The sequence below is a fragment of the Ctenopharyngodon idella genome, chromosome 21 (genome assembly GCF_019924925.1).
Source record: "Ctenopharyngodon idella isolate HZGC_01 chromosome 21, HZGC01, whole genome shotgun sequence".
In the NCBI taxonomy this organism is placed as follows: Eukaryota; Metazoa; Chordata; class Actinopteri; order Cypriniformes; family Xenocyprididae; genus Ctenopharyngodon; species Ctenopharyngodon idella.
This window is the reverse complement of record NC_067240.1, coordinates 14,030,465-14,048,259: the sequence shown is the minus strand read 5'-3', so window position 1 is coordinate 14,048,259 and position 17,795 is coordinate 14,030,465. Positions and strand designations below refer to the sequence as shown.

The window sequence follows — 17,795 nt, the reverse complement described above, 5'->3', positions numbered from 1 at the left end:
ATTCATTAGTTATCCATTTAGTTAATTTATCTGTACAGCAGCTCTGGAGAAAACAGTAATGTCATCGTCCATCTCAGTTCAGTTCGCATTAATCTGTTGTATTGAACTGGATTTACCAATGTATGTAGCAGCATCAGAATCACAGGTTGTGATGTAACAGCCAAGGTCTGCATAGTCTGCTTTTTTTTTTTCTTCTTCTTTTTTTTTTTTTTAAACAAACACATGGGCTGTCTGAGATTTCCTAGACGCTACACTTAAGAAACATCTGGTCAATTGTGATTGTTTTTTTTTTTTCATGAAAAAGAAGGCAATCCGATTGTGGTGGGGAATAAATCAACAGTTCAAGCAGTCACATGTGCAGTGTGCTGGATTTATCCGTATATATAGTGGGATTTGCAGCATTATTTTCGATGCCATTTGGACTCAGCTATTAATGAAATGAAATATTAACCATCTTTTATTTCTCTATGAAAAGACACAATAACAACACATTGCTCACATGGTCTTGTTGATATTGTAAAAGTGTGTGGCTGGTGTCTTTGAGAGCTTGATCATGAGTTTATCATGCTTTGAATAACCATGTTAGTTTGATTCTGGAAAGGACAGAGATTGATCTACAAAATGTTTAAATGCAGTTACAACAAGTATTAAATCCTTATTTAAACACACTTGTGTAATCCCCTGTATTTAATGCCACAGCAGTAAGTTAACAAGTATTAATTCATATTTTGCTTTATGGGCGAGTCTCAATATTTGTATACTTTTGTACCTTTTGAACTTGTTCAGTTTCGTGTGATCTTGATAGGTGATAGAGGCACAATTAAAAAGACAGCAGGATGTTTAGCAGCTGGTGAACTTAATTAGAATTAAAAAAAATCTCAGTTGGTTTCTATAATGATTTACAACATCAGAAATTCGACATGTGTGAATGTGGAGAGTAAAGATACTGATTCAGCTTTAATTACTTGTCATTTTAGACTGGCAGGCATTTCCTTGTAACACTTGAGAAATCATTCTTCTGCTTGTCAATTGACATTATGTGCATCATAACTCACTTTCGTATGAAAAAATAATTGTAATATAAAAGTGAAATGTCATGTAGAAAGTTCTGAGAACTTTTTGAATAACAAATAGAGAAGTTGCATATTTTAAATCCATGTGAAATATGAATGCATACCTCCATTTGCAGCTCTAATTAGAAGGAATTATTGAAGAACATTGTATGCGTGTGTGTGTATTTGTGGACTGGTGTTAAGTGTTGTCTGGTCCTGCTGTGGCTGATCCTGACCCACTTTCCCCCCTTACTATGAGCGCTCCCTCTTTAACTGCCACTGAGCACGCTCCCACCATCTGTTATCCCTTGGCCCGTTGCCATGGCAATACTGGGAGTCTTTTCTAAACGGGCGATGCAGTAGTCAGTGGGTATTTGTAGTAAAGGGCTGTACTCTGGCAACAGGTCATTGTACTAAAACCACTGCATTGGCATAAGACATCTCAGTACATGTGACGCAGGCCTCTGAACTTGAGTAACGATGAGCTGTGATTAAGTTGAGGGACTAATCACTAAAACGATTCAACTGTATCAACCAGCCAGCTGCAATTCAGTACCATGGGCTAAAATTCATCAGAAAGGCATATCAAATAAATCTGGATTAAGAGTGTTCTGTAGTGGTGGGGATTTTGATTCATCTCAGTGACTTTTGAATCCATTCACCAAAAAGATCTATTCAGATTTGTTCAATGATCCATTCAGGTCACCATGACAAATTAGACTCTGTTTTTAATGTGTCATTGAATCATTTAGCCTTAGTCTTGGTATCCTCTATTTAAATTTGTGTGCCTATAAATCTACAAAGAAACTCCAGAAGGTATGGAAGCTTGTTTATGCCACTAAATAAAAAATAAAAAGGTAATTGCAACTTTTTATTTCACAATTCTGATTTTTTTCTCACAGTTGCGAGTTTATATCTCGCAATTCTGACTTTTTTTATCAGAATTGTGAGATATAAACTCGCAATTGCGAGTTATAAAGTCCAATTCTGAGGGGGAAAAAGACTGACTTTTTTCTCAGAATTGCGAGTTTATATCTCACAATTCTGAGTTTATAACTCACAATTGTGACTATATCACGCAATTCTGACTTGCAATTGCGAGTTTATATCATGCAATTGTGAGAAAAAAAGTCAGAATTGTGAGAGAAAAAGTTACCTTTTTTACTTTTTATTCAGTGGCGGAAACAAGCTTCCATAAGAAGTGCATCCTACAATTTTTATTTTTTAGCTTTAGTAATTTTAGCACTTTGACTTAAACTTGCTTAAAGGATTAGTTCACTTTCAAATGAAAATTAGCCCAAGCTTTACTCACCCTCAAGCCATCCTAGGTGTATATGACTCTTCTTTCTGATGAACACAATCGGAGATATTTCAATAGCTCATACCCTTTGGTCCCGTTCACTGCCATTATAAAGCTCAAATGTGTCAGGATATTTATTAATATATCTCAGATTGTGTTCATCAGAAAGAAGAAAGTCTCATACACCTAGGATGGCTTGAGGGTGAGGAAAGCTTTGGCTAATTTTAATTTGAAAGTGAACTAATCCTTTAAGGTAACATTAGTTTATGTTTAAGTTTTTCATGTAATATTTGTATTTTATTTTATTTCAGCTTTATTTCAATGACCAAAAATAAATTATAATAGTTTAGTTAACAATAGCAAGTAGGGCTGGGTAAAAAATATCTATTTCTTGATTTTAATCGATTCTCATTTTTACGAACCAATATCGATTCTTAAATCCCAAGAATCGATTAGTCTAGTCTGTTTTCAGTTGATGAATGAACAGAACATGCCCCATCCAATAAATCGCAATAATCTTTTGTTACTCTTGATATGAAGCAAAGTCTCAGATTTCAAATGACGTCGATCTTATTATGAGATTCAAAAAATAAATACCGTTTTGGCACTGTTTAACGTGACTTGACAGATCGCTTTAGCGCCTCAGTTAAAGAGAAGTGGCAGCACGGAGCGCATGTGAACATCCTCTCCTCCGCTTTAAGACCAGTTGCGAAATAAACATGAATAAACATCTGAAGGTATGTTAAAAGATACAGTACAACTTACCGAAATCCGTAATCTCGTGTAATAGCTTAATCAGTGTTTCAACCTCGGAAAGCGTCAATAAAACAGCTTGTAAACAATGTCATGTAACGTCACATTTACCTCAGAAAAATATATTCAGTGACCATAAACTCATTAGTCAGCTAGAAAGCAGCATTCTGATAAATATAGCTATGCACCGTTACATATTCATTATAATGTTCTTCAATATTTAATGCATGTTTGAATAAATCAGTTTTGACAGCCACGATTTAAATGTTTATATTTCAAAAAAACTAATTGGAGTAGAGATATGATTATGTAATTCTAAACTTTATTTATTATAAAAAAACAATTGAGTGTAATTTAAGTGTTTGTACAGTATATAAATAAGTAAATTTTAACCTTCAATATTATAGTAATGTAGTACCAACTGACACCCATGTGTAGTTTACAGCATTAGTTGATAGATTTTTTTCCTCTAGAAAATTTGCCATGTACTGTATCTGATATACTACATCCAAAATAATCGATATCGAATTGAATCGCAAGCATGTGAATAGAAATCGAATCGAATCGTGAAAATTGTGTCCCAGCCCTAATAGCAACACTGGGTCAACTGGCTATAGAAAAAAGACACCAATAATAGCCTATAATGTCCTTTTGATATTTTAATTGTGTATGGGATCATGATGTTTGAGTTTTCATTTAGTTATTTCATGAACAAGAAACTTTATTCGATTATTTGATCATGAATGAGATGTTCCAGTTCATTCAGTTTGTTCATGAACAAGACAGAGCTGCTGTGAATCTCATTCAGACTCAGACCTGCTCAGACCTGCTTAGTGAATGACATATTTGTTCAGTAGATCATATCACCAATGATGTAGAAATTGCATTCCACCAAAACAGTCATGTTTTAACCGAGAGAGACTTCAATGAGTCAAAAAATAAGTCCATTCCTATAAGAGAATGAAAATGATTTGTTCATGAACTAAACAGGACTAGTGTAGTGTTCTGTCACCATATTATTGTCTTATTTTTAAACATTTCTATTTTCCAGTTGTATCATGTTCTAATCATTATGTTCTCTTGTCCTTCTTGAATTTCGCAAGGCTAAGCATAATGACTGCAGTTACCTGAAAAATAAAAATAAATCAATGATACTAGACAGACTCCCAGACAGATGTGGAAGGAACAAATAAGATTTCAAAGCTTTAAAAGATGTGTTTTATTCAGCCCCTGTATAAGCAACACCAATCTCATCTCATCTGGCTGTCTGCAGGTCTGAACTGATTGAGTGTACACAAATCCAACATTTCTTCTTGAGCAACCCAGCCGAAAGAGAGATATCAGACTCAAGTGTGGTAGAGCAGTGTCATTGCATGTAATGGTAGGTCCGCTGGTGAAAGTTGATAACCCTGCCTGATGGTATTATTCAAAGAGAGGGCTCTCACGGCTTACTGGCACATCATATTAAGTATGATAGCTTGCTTAAGGCAGCATACTGCTGTAGTGCTCAGCTCTGGTTATCTTCATCTAGTACTAGAATTAAAGCTGAAGTATGTAATATCCGCACCACTAAAGTCACCAAACAGAATTGCAAGGATAATGACCAACAATGGACAGTATTGTCATTGGACAGTCCTGCCTCCAAACTTACACCATTGGATGAGCACAGAGCCAAAGTGGGCAATCAGCCTACGAATAGCTTAAAGGAACACTCCACTTTTTTTGAAAATAGGCTCATTTTCCAACTCCCCTAGAGTTAAACAGTTGAGTTTTACTGTTTTCGAATCCATTCAGCCGAACTCCAGGTCTGGTGGTACCACTTTTAGCATAGCTTAGCATAGTTCATTGAATCTGATTAGACCGTTAGCATCTCCTTAAAAAATCGCAACTTTTCATTTTCCGTCGGTCTTAGTACACAATGTAACTACAGAAGTGTCAAGTTTTAAATAGGAAAAATATCGAAACTCTTTGGTCATTTTTGAGCGAGATGCTAACGGTCTAATCAGATTCAATGAACTATGCTAAGCTATGCTAAAAGTGGTACCGCCAGACCCAGAGATCGGCTGAATGGATTCGAAAACGGTAAAACTCAACTGTTTAACTATAGGGGAGTTGGAAAATGAGCCTATTTTCAAAAAAAGTGGAGCTATTCGTAGGCTGATTGCCCACTTTGGCTCTGTGCTCATCCAATGGTGTGAGTTTGGAGGCAGGACTGTCCAATGACAATACTGTCCATTGTTGGTCATTATCCTTGCAATTCTGTTTGGTGACTTTACATGCTTCAGCTTTAATTCTAGTACTGGATGAAGATAGTGTTCCTTTAACTATTGTTGTCTCTACATATCAAGCTGGATTAGAGAAGTTATTTTAAGATTGAAATCAAAAAATGAATCCATTTCCTTGTTTTTGTTTACTAGCATCAAGTGGATATTAATTTGACAATTTAATTAGCTTAATATGGCAGTATATTTTCAAACAAAATGATGCAAGTAGCCTTTGTGTATGTAAAGAAGTGATTATCACAGAATTAACTTTCCATTGACGGCATCTGTATCATGTTGAGTTTGAGGAGACAACATGGCTTGTCTTCAAACACAATGAATTAATTTCTTTTTGAAAATTAGAAACCGAATCGAATGTTGTTTTTCTGCTGTTACAATGGCTTGTTGGCGCATTAAAGCGATTCGCAGTGCTTTTGCAGATATCACCAGCTTTGCCTGTCTGCTTTTAGATTAACAGCCTAGTGCTTAGAGATAGAGCAAATTGTGATGAGTATCATGATGGACAGCTCTCAGGGAAAACAGCCGTGCAGTGATGCTTTTGTGTTTCTGATGGTACTGTTAAAAATAATTGCTACTTGGTACATTCACAAGACGTTAGGCAGCACAAGCTAGCTATTTTAGTCTTCATCACAGATTTGACTTGAATTTTTTGTTAGAGTGAAGAAGAATGTAAAAATCCTCTCAACTTATGGCTTCTCTTCCTCTATCTCTGCTTGGTTTTAAGTCGATGCTTTCTGTATGTACTTCATTAATATCGGACCTGTGAGATGGTGAGTGTGATTCTAATGAAGGGGAAAATTAAAGAACAGAATTAATTTCACTCGTCTAAAAACTTTTGATATCTGTCCCGCTAAACTAGTGAAATGTAGAAGCATGTATTATAATCATAACTCTTCTTGAACATTCCTATGGAAATAGATAGGGCTCGGCTTTAAAGATAAAAGGGGACCTGAGATATGCTTGCTTAAAGGATTAGTTCACTTTAAAATGAAAATTACCCCAAGCTTTACTCACCCTCAAGCCATCCTATGTGTATATAACACAATCAGACATATATTAATAAATATCCTGACGCATCCAAGCTTTATAATGGCAGTGAAAGGGACCAACAAGTATGAAGTTCAAGAAAGTGCATCCATCCATCATAAACGTACTCCACACGGCTCCGAGGGGTTAATAAAGGCCTTCTGAAGCGAAGCAATGCATTTGTGTAAGAAAAATATCCATATTTAACAAGTTATAAAGTAAAATATGTAGATAAAAATCTCTCAGTTCAAAATGCTTACACTTCCATATTCAACTTATGAAAAAGTTAATTTTTTCGTAAGTTGAATATGGAAGGCAGTCTGGCGGAAGCTAGATATTTTAATTTATAACTAGTTAAATATGGATATTTTTCTTACACAAACGCATCACTTTGCTTCAGAAGGCCTTTATTAACTCCCCGGAGCCGTGTGGAGTATGTTTATGATGGATGGATGCACTTTCTTGAGCTTCATACTCGTTGGTCCCGTTCACTGCCATTATAAAGCTTGGATGCGTTAATATAACTCTGATTGTGTTCATCAGAAAGAAGAAAGTCATATACACCTAGGATGGCTTGAGGGTGAGTAAATCTTGGGATAATTTTCATTGTAAAATAAACTAATCCTGTTGCTTCTGAAGTAGTGAAGCAGAACAAGGACGTTTAAAAATTGTAGGTGTGGAGGAGTGTTGGGCAAAAGCAATTGCTTTTTTTGTTGGTTTTTTTTAGGATTTACACAAATCCACCATGAGTCATGTAAGGGTGTAACTAGAAACTAAATGTTTGATCACTTGTCATCAGGAAGTAAAATTATTTGAAGAGGCTGAGTAATTCATCATGGCTTTATTGCAAAAATGAAATGGCTGACTAAATAAGCCCCTTTTATTTTATTTTACTTTAGTATTCAGTGTTTTTGGTGTTGAAACTGTAGTGTGGCAAACAATTCTCTCTCTGCACAAATTGTGTAGAAAAGACCCTTTGCTCATTTATTTACAGTCATGTGATGTGTGTGGTGAACGTTTTGGTAATTAGACATTGTGTGGACTTTTGTAGTTCAGAAGTGAGTTTGTTGCATATAATTAAGTTTGAGCACGCATTGTTAATTCTGCTCATAAAATGATTGGAAATGTTCACCAGTCTTCTGCATAGGTAGGTGTTGGATACACTAGCTCTCATTCCTCAAAGCCTTTAATCAGCTCAGAGACCAGAGCTCATCAGTCCACCGGCAGAGTGGGAGGAAATAAGGTCATATGTATGTGGCATTTACGACCCTAGAGCAGCCATGTTTGATCGACAGGTATGTGCTTTAGCATGTATAACATACTCTATTGCACTAATGTCGTGCAAAAATCTACTTGCATTATAAAACAATTATGTAAGATTTTAAATTTCATCAGTGATCTATTTCATCTCATCTTCACCCATTTCAAAGTCAACAAAAAATGCACAATTATTGTCTGAAGACTTGGAATATAGCACACTTTTATGGTGCTTCTGCATCCTTTCAAATCTTGAAAGGTCATTCATTCCATTGTGATTGCGTGGAACAACTGAATTGCATGGAAAACGGTGTTCATACAAGTTTGGAATGAGTAAATGATGACAATTTTGGGAGAACTAATCCTTTAATATTATAGGAGGCAAAGCTGTGGGACCCTGTTTGCTTTTTTATTATGCAACAAATGTCTGAACAAATTTCTGAGCTGACAGTGCATGCTGTGTGGATATGTCTGCGTCTTTCCCGATTGACTCACGAATGCAGTGAAGAGATTAGACAGCTGAACAGCAGTTTGGACCGTGTTCTTGGTCCCCTTTGTTGACGGAGGGCTTTCGTTTCTTATTAGCCTTTGTGCTCAGTGTCATGACAGCTGACTTATGAGGCACAGTCCACTCCAGTGTGTCAGGTCATCATGTGCAGATGACAAATCCTGTTTTAGTTTCTGTCACAGGTTTAAGTCCTTTTGAAAAAAAGTTCTGTTTTCATCAACTTGAAATTCGGTACACTTAAAAATACAGTAAAGGTTCTTTTTTGGCTTTGATGGTTCTAGAAGGAACCCTGAACATCCATGGAACCCTTTCCATTGCATAAAAGGCTATTTATAGAGGAAAAATGTATGGAACCTAAATTTTAAGTGTGTACACTTTTATTGAAACTGGCTTCTGTGGTTCCTTTTTTGTGTTTTTGAATCGGCATTGGCAAATCACCTGGTGATGTAGTCTGATAATGTAAGATCTATTTTAGTAAGTAATTAATATTGTTGTTGATTTCATTTACGTCACCTTTCTATGGAGCCCCTAAAGGGACATGGTGGTGGAAAAAATTTGGGATGGGAGGAAAAATGATTTTTTGCGTTCTCTCGCAAAGATATTTGCATTTCCTCGCACAACTTTTGCATTCTCTCGCAAAGATATTTGCGTTCTCGCAAGCTTTTGCATTCTCTCACAAAGATATTTGCGTGCGCTCGCAAACTTTTGCGTTCTTTCACAAAACCTGTTGTGAGTTCGGAAAAACATTTCCTGTTGAAAAAATATTTTGCAAAGCTTTTGCATTCTCTCGCAAAACTTTTGCGTTCTCCCGAGAAACTTTGCGTTCCCTCGCACAACTTTTGCATTCTCTCGCAAAGATATTTGCATTCTCTCGCAAACTTTTGCATTCTTTCGCAAAGATATTTGCGTTCTCGCAAACTTTTGCATTCTTTCGCAAAGATATTTGCGTTCTCTTGCAAAGATATTTGCGTTCTCTTGCAAAGATATTTGCGTTCTCGTGCAAAGACATTTGTGTGCGCTCGCAAACTTTTGCGTTCTCTCGCAAAACCTGTTGTGAGTTTGGACAAACACTTCCTGTTTAATTTTACTCTGGCAGTGGTTCAGACAAATCTGTATGTTAACAATGGAGCAGTTAATAGAGTTTTATTTTGAACTTATAAAGTATAAAGACATATTAGAGCGCAAAAGTTTTGCGAGAGCACGCAAATGTCTTTGCAAGAGAACGCAAAAGTTTATGAGAGAACGCAAATATGTTTGTGAGTGAATGCAAAAGTTTATGAGAGAACGCAAATATGTTTGTGAGTGAATGCAAAAGTTTATGAGAGAACGCAAATATGTTTGTGAGAGAACGCAAAAGTTTTGTGAGGGAACGCAAAGTTTCTCAGGGGAATGCAAATGTTTGCATTTTTTCCTCCCATCCCAAATTTTTTTCCACCACCACGTCCCTTTAGGGGCTCCGTACCTTTCTTTTGTGGAACACAAACAGAAAAAATTTAAGGAATGTTACAATGAGTGAGGACTGGAGCTTTCAGGCCAATGCATCATGAATGATGAATCATATAAATCATGCGCTATATTACAGTCTTCTGAAGCCAATACGATAATTTTATATGAACAACAAAGCAAAGTCCTAATCCAAAATGAATCTTTTCACTGATTCAGTTGATTCAGTTCACAAAAAATGAAATTATTTGAATGATATGTGTGGTGCATGTGCAGTCAGGCTGAATCAGTGAGTCAAACTCAAGAACCACATCAATCTGATTCACTGAACACTGGTTCTCTTTTCATCTGTTCCCGAATATAATCTGCAAATGTGGCCATACTGCCCCAAACATGACTAATGGATATCAAAAATGATAAATTTTTAGAAAAGGAAAATATTTATCTGTTAATGACAAGGGGTGTGTGGATGGCTTTAGCTGGATATTCAGTGGCATCTCTCTTTGTAGGTATCCATAATGCAGCATCATGCATCTCATTGGACTGATGTCTCTCTCATGCGTTTTGAAGCGATGCTAAACTTCAATATCCTGAGTGCTGTAATCTGCTGCTGTCGCTAACCTCCTCTAACCTGTCGTCCAGCAGCCTACCATTCAGCAGGGCTTTGCTGTGTTTGTGCAGGCAGGCTCTCATGAGCAGCCCTAAAGCCTGGGAACGCCAGTCTGTTCCCCCGCTGTCTACTCTAATCCAGGAGCGACTTTCTGCCTGCCACTGACTCGCATTTTTTTCCGTTGTTGTTAAAGCTTACCCTATCTATAGTGACCAAAGACTTAAGGACTGCATTTAACATTATTAAATTTGTGTTCTGGAATTATTTTTTTGAAAGACATATCTGATTTTGCAAAATCATTTCATTAATGTCCCATTTGAGTAAATTTTTTTTTTCATAGATTTTTTTTTTTCATGCTTTGCTTTGTACCATGATAATCACAGTGTAGCTGGATTCATATGAACTGGCTGTGTGTTTCCTACATGCTTATTTTTCATTTATTTAATTAATTTTTAATTATTTATTTTGTGTCTTTTTAAAAAAAAAAAAATCTTCTTTTTATTATTTTAAGTTATTTTTATCATTTATGTTTCATATTTTATTGTTTACTTTTTAATAGGCTCCATTCTCTTTCTATATGAACAATTAACCATATTGTCTGTTTTGGTCTTTAAAATTAACCACAAATGAATGCATTACCCACTCACTCAAAATCTGTTTCAATCAATAAAAAAGTAGCTTGTGTTTTGAAACCCTTAAACTCTTTTTGTCATCACTTAAAACACGCAAATACCACAACTGACATATCTGAACCTCCCTGCAACAGAAAGGACTAGAATTTTCCAAAAAAGAGAGGAAAAAATGTTGTTCATGGTTATGTAAGGGACTTTACCTCAATAATGTGCAGCCTTATATTGGAGAGAGATTGTCTCCTGTTTTTAAGTGGTTTAACACTAGGAATCCTCTGGCTATGTAGAGGCTTGGGATTGGAGTATCACGCACATGTCCCGCAGGTAAACACAAGCTGTGTTTACAGACACCTTTTGGCCAGGGCGGGTGAAGTACCTCTCTATAGCCGTGGTTCTTAAACCCTCCTATTTTTAGACAACTAGATTTAAGCCCAGTCTCAGTCGCAAGGAGCTGCTGCACCTTATTTTTTGCCCTACAGGCCCACGGTAAAGAGACTTGCCACCATCTTTCAGTTCTCTCTACCTTTCATTACTCTTTGTCCTCCACATACTGTATTGATGGATAGAGAAATCTTTTTAAGCCAATAAACTGAATATACCCATTAGGGAAGTTACTGAGCTAATTGCCCTAGCTTTGAAAGCACAGGACACATATTTACAGTATATCTCAAGACTTTTTTCCATTGTGGTTTTGACAAGTAATGTTGTATTGACTTGAAGGGTTAAATTAGAGAATGAAAGTGAAATGTATTAAAGTGGGGTCTTGTGCTTCCCAAGGCTGCATTTAATTGATCAAAAAACAGAAATACTGTGAAATAGTATTACAATTTAAAATAACTTTTGTATTTTAATATGTTTTAAAATGTAATCTATTCCTGTCATGGCAAAGCTGAATTTTCAGCGGCGATTACTCCAGTCTTCAGTGTCACACGATCCTTCAGGAATCATTCTAATATGTTGATTTGTTGCTTAAGAAACACTAAATTCCAAATCAGTTCCTGAATTTGAATTTAAATGAAATTCTCATTTCAGTTGTGAATGTCACAAAACCCTTGGTATAGCCAATAAATACCAAGTTCAGTCATGAAACTCTAGATGGCACAGGCTGATGGGTCCTTAACGCATAGCCAATCAGCTTGCTGATCAACATTTAAATAGTTGGTCAATGTTTGTTTAGCAGTTTCCTCTGAAACCTTCCACCTTCCCCAGCTCCATCTGTATAGATCTGCTATGGGTCATTTCTTGTATGCTATTGTGCAGCAGCAGAATGTCTTACATGCTCACAGCGGTGTGTCTATGTATTGGCAAGGCTCTTTACTTGCTCTGCAGCAGCAGCAAAAATCAACAGCAGCAGCAGAGTATCAGATCTATTCCGCCAAGACCATGCTAAACTCTCCTGAGAGTTGTCATGATAGAAATGTTTATGAAAACCACGTTTAAATATTTTGTTGTTGTTGTTATTTTTAATTTGATCTTTACTGTACATATTCATCCACATATGGTGACTAATGAAACTGTTAATCTTTCCATTCCCAGGTGTTCATGGTCAGATGGTCCAGATGGATAGCAGTAAGTCAGGATTTGTGGGCTCACAGGTAGAGCTACGCTGTCAGTTTGTCAACAGCAACCCACCTGTAAAAATCTCCCAGGTCACCTGGCAGAAGCTGGTCAATGGCACCAAGCAGAATGTGGCCATTGCCAATCCAACCCTGGGTGTGTCAGTGCTGAACCCCTTTAAAGAGCGTGTGCGCTTCAAGAATTCCGCCATCCGCCAGCGCACGCCTTCCCTGGAGGACACCACCGTAGTCTTCAACAAACTAAAACTGTCGGATGAATCCACCTACATCTGCGAGTACACAACCTTCCCAGCTGGCAACAGGGAGAACATGGTTAATCTCACTGTTTATGGTATGTAATGCACCTATCCTCCTAATACCAACTGTACAGCAATCTTTCCAGACCACAAATACCACAAACGCTGTTTTATTTTTTGTGACTGTATTATGCATTTAAAAATATGACACCAAATGAGATTTAAAACCTAAACAATTTCAGTAGGCAAGTAAAGACTGACAAATTTGTGAGTGTGAACTATCCCTTCAAGGCCATTCAGATTCAGACAATTTAAGAGATATCTTAGTTACATAAAACCAGTTTAGCTTTAGTGATTAATTGAAAACTCACAATCATCAGATTACTCTCAGTACCTGAGCAGTGTAAAAGCACTTACTGTTGTAGCAGTTACAGCTAGCCACAGTGGTGTGAAACAGGCTTTTGGAGCCAAGGTTGTGCTGCAGCGGATTTTGCTGTATTTTTTGTAGTGCTCACATCACATAAACTGAGATTTATTTTTTGGTTTTGAGATTAGTAAAACATTTCACAGAAGAATCATTTCTGTGCATATTGCATAATTTTCCAAGTTGATGAGGCCTTTGTCTATTCAAAATTAGGTTTTCCATGAAAACTGATTATTATAGAGCATTGTAGTTCTTAATGAAAAACACATAAGTAATAAGCCGAAAAGCTTGCAAAACATAACGTGGGACAGAATGTTACAGTAATCCAGGGGTCGTCTGCAGTGTGCTTGGGTTCTAAGCCTCTGTGTTTGTCCTGCAGCTCGCCCTATGATCCAGATGAGTCTGTCCACACCCTCCATAGTGGCGGGATCCAAAGATCTGAAGATGACTGTTGCCACGTGCGTTTCTGCCAACGGGAAGCCACCTAGTGTGATCACATGGGAAACTGATTTAGATGGAGAATCTAACACCCAGGAGATACGCAACTCCGATGGGACTGTCACAGTGCGCAGTGATTACTTGGTGGTTCCCAGTCGAGAAATACACCAACAGCTGCTCACCTGCATATCCACATATAATGATGAAAAATACACAGACAGTGTCACGCTCAACATTCAGTGTAAGAAACCATGCTATACACTACTGTTAGAAAGTTTGGGGTCAGTAAGATTTTTTTTTTAAATTAATACTTATTCAGCGAAGATTCATTAAATTGATCAAAAGTCACAGTGAAAACTTTATCATTGTTACAAAAAAAATCTATTTCAAATAAATTCTGTTCTTTTAAACTTGATACTCATAAAAAAAAAAAAAAAACCCTGAAAAAAAGTATTACAGTTAACTCAAAAATATAAAACAGCACATTGATGATGGTTTTTTTTTCAGCACCAAATCAGCATATTAGAACGATTTCTGAAGGGTCATGTTTAACATTGATCATAATAAGAAGTATCATGTGACATTGAAGACTGAAATTTCTGCTTAGCCATCAAAGGAATAAATTGCATTTTAAAATATATTAAAAGAGAAAACTGTTATTTTAAATTGCAATAATATTTCACAATATTTTTGAAAGAGAAAGACATTTAAAAAAATATTACTGACCCCAAACCACATCCAGTATATTTTTGATTTTTATTAAAAATCATTTTAAATTGTTATTATAGATTTTTATTATATTTAATATTAATATGTGTAATATGTATTAAGATAATACATATGCATAATATATTTTAATTGTAACTTTTAATTAATAATTAATAGTTTTGCAGTTGAGCAAGGAATTCCCATGACATTTTAAAATGTATTTAAAAATACATCATGGCGTCTTAATTAGAACAATTTTATTCAAAATCTTTGTTACTGTTAACATCAATTTTATATAGTGGCCATTGAAGGAAAGAAATGAATAATAGTTGATACATTTATGTTTATACATTGATACATTTATGTTGTATTTTGCTCCTTGTCTATAGATGAACCAGAGGTGTTAATAGACGGCTTCGATGGAAACTGGTATTTGAACAGAGAAAACGTTCAGCTTACCTGCTTGGCTGATGCCAACCCACCCATCTCTTTGTTTCAGTGGAGATAGTATGTCATTTTAGTCTAAGTAAATAACATGCCTTTGAATTCTGTGCTAATTTTTTAATTATTCAAAGAATGTTCAATTAAAGGGATAGTTCACCCAAAAATGTTGTTCTGACCCTCAAGTTGTTCTGAACCAGTATGAGTTTCTTTCTTCTGTTGAACACCAAAAAAAAAAAAAAAAAAAAAATTTTTTAAAGAATGTTGGCCATCAAACTGTTGACGGTAGCCAATGACTTCCATAGTAGGAAAAAAAATACTGTGGAAGTCGATGTCTGGTTACCAACATTCTTTAAAATACCTTCTTTTGTGTTCAACAGAAGAATGAAACTCATTCAGATTTGGAACAACATGAGGTGGGTGAACTATCCCTTTAAAATACATTGACAAAATACACCGATCAGGCATAACATTATGACCACTGACAGGTGAAGTGAATAACACTGATTATCTCTTCATCACTGTTAGTGGGTGGGATATATTAGGCAGCAAGTGGATATTTTGTCCTCAAAGTTGATGTGTTCGAAGCAGGAAAAATGGGCAAGCCTAAGGATTTGAGCGAGCTTGACAAGTGCCAAATTGTGATGGCTAGATGACTGGGTCAGAGCTTCTCCAAAACTGCAGCTCTTGTGCGGTGTTCCCGGTATGCAGTTCTTGTGGGGTTTTCCCGGTCTGCAGTGGTCAGTATCTATCAAAAGTGGTCAAAGGAAGAAACAGTGGTGAACCGGCGACATTGTCATAGGCGGCCAAGGCTCACTGGCGCACATGGGGAGCGAAGGCTGGCCCTTGTGGTCCGATCCAACAGACGAGCTACTGTAGCTCAAATTGCTCAAGAAGTTAATGCTGGTTCTGATAGAAAGGTGTCAGAATACACAGTGCATCGCAGTTTGATGCGTATAGGGCTGCATAGCCGCAGACCAGTCAGGGTGCCATTGCTGACCCCTGTCCACCGCCAAAAGCGGCAACAGTGGGCATGTGAGCATCAGAACTGGACCATGGAGCAATGGAAGAAGGTGGCCTGGTCTGATAAATCACGTTTTCTTTTACATCACGTGGATCACGGTGCGTGTGCATCGCTTACCTGGGGAACACATGGCACTAGGATGCACTATGGGAAGTAGGCAAGCCGGCGGAGGCAGTGTGATGCTTTGGGCAATGTTCTGCTGGGAAACCTTGGGTCCTGCCATCCATGTGGATGTTACTTTGACAAGTACCACCTACCTAAGCATTGCTGCAGACCATGTACACCCTTTCATGGAAACAGTATTCCTTGGTGGCTGTGGCCTCTTACAGCAGGATAATGCGCCTTGCCACAAAGCAAAAATGGTTCAGGAATGGTTTGAGGAGCACAACAACAAGTTTGAGGTGTTGACTTGGCCTCCAAATTCCCCAGATCTCAATCCATTCGAGCATGTGTGGGATGTGCTGAACAAACAAGTCCGATCCATGGAGGCCCCACCTCACAACTTACAGGACTTAAAGGATCTGCTGCTAACATCTTGGTGCCAGATACCACAGTACACCTTCAGGGGTCTAGTGGAGTCCATGCCTCGATGGGTCAGGGCTGTTTTGGCAGCAAAAGGGGGACCAACACAATATTAGGAAGGTGGTCATAATGTTATGCCTGATCGGTGTATACCATATTCTAAAATTACAAAATTTTAATTAAAGGAATGTTCTGGGTTCAATATCAAAGATATCTTTGTCGATTACCATGGAAAATAATATCAAATCAGGTTTGCATTGCACTTACAATTGATGTCTATAGGGCAAGGCATTCCATGTGAAGCTCATATTTTTTTGTTAAAGCGCTTATTTTAGTAGATTTTTTTTAATAGTTTTTGTCTACATTTTCTGGCTTTTTTGTATAATTTATTTTGGTACAGTGCCTTGCCCTTCAGACTGTCATTGTTAATGCATTACTGTAAACACAATTATTAAAGGTGCAATATGTAAGAATTTTGCAGTAAAATATCCAAAAACTACTAGGCCAGTTTTATATATTTTGTTCACTTGAGTACTTACAATATCCCAAATGTTTGCAACTATTTGTAAATTGTGAGAAAATTGCAATTTTAACCAAGGCTCCGGGACATGTGAGGAGTCTCCTGTCAATGGCGTCATACCCGCGTTATCCTCGGTTTCCGGTTTTATTTTGTAGAAACCATGGAAACACCAAAAACGCTTTAATATTTACATGTTTTAATAGACAAGGAAACAACTGTTTTGATATATTTATAGACAGAAAACTAATTATTGTTGTATAGCTCAACACGTTTAGTCTTTTTATTTAAATCTAATTTTCTTGATTTTTTTTTTTTTTTTTTGTGAGTACCATGCTTTACAATGCCTCAGAGAAAAACATTATTTTGTCAAGTGGCTAACATAGCATAATCAGATGCAGCTTTATTTTTAGTAACAGTAATACAGCATTTTCTCGATCATACAATATGTTTTAAAATTAATTGCATGCCATTTATCAACACAAGCCATCCAGCATTTATTAATATTCTAAAATCGATCTAGCTTACTGTAGTGTGCAACAAATGTCTCACAGCAGCCACCGAGCGAACACACAGAGTTATAACGTTATAACATTTTCAACACACTCAAATGTATCTAATATGATAAACAGAGCTGTGTTACCTCATACTCATGACCGGAAAAGCGGAAGCAGCGGCAGCGACTGTGGCATAATAAAAGTTCCACTGCTCGTGAGGCGTGTGTTGCGCATTCGCTCCAGTGGCTTCGTTCAGCTCCCACAACACTCGGTCCTGCTCTGCTTCATACTACAGTAATGTTAATAATCGCATCCAAGAATATGATTTCTTCCCGAGTCCTATCCCGATTCTTTTCTGGCTGTGAGGTGAAGACCACATGTCCCAAGATTCCACGCTCAAACTTGGCGTCATCAAGCTACGCCTTTGTTTTGAATAGGCCTCTAGCGACCTCTAGCGGATGGAAAATCTTACATATTGCACCTTTAAGAGTCAAGTCAAAATTATTTTCTGTGGCAGTTAAGAGTTTGATACCTCTAGGGTATTAAAAACA

At 37.0% G+C, this 17,795-nt stretch overlaps 1 protein-coding gene across 2 annotated transcripts in view; it reads left to right on the top strand.

The window, feature by feature from the left end:
• The window catches only part of nectin1a (nectin cell adhesion molecule 1a), a 28,886-nt gene that overhangs the window by 1,805 nt on the left and 9,286 nt on the right, over positions 1 to 17,795 (top strand). For both annotated transcript variants that reach the window (XM_051878709.1, XM_051878708.1), the window contains exons 2-4: positions 12,397 to 12,768; positions 13,477 to 13,776; positions 14,633 to 14,750. In XM_051878709.1, coding sequence (XP_051734669.1) covers positions 12,397 to 12,768; positions 13,477 to 13,776; positions 14,633 to 14,750 — 790 coding nt within the window. The remainder of the gene's footprint in view (positions 1 to 12,396; positions 12,769 to 13,476; positions 13,777 to 14,632; positions 14,751 to 17,795) is intronic.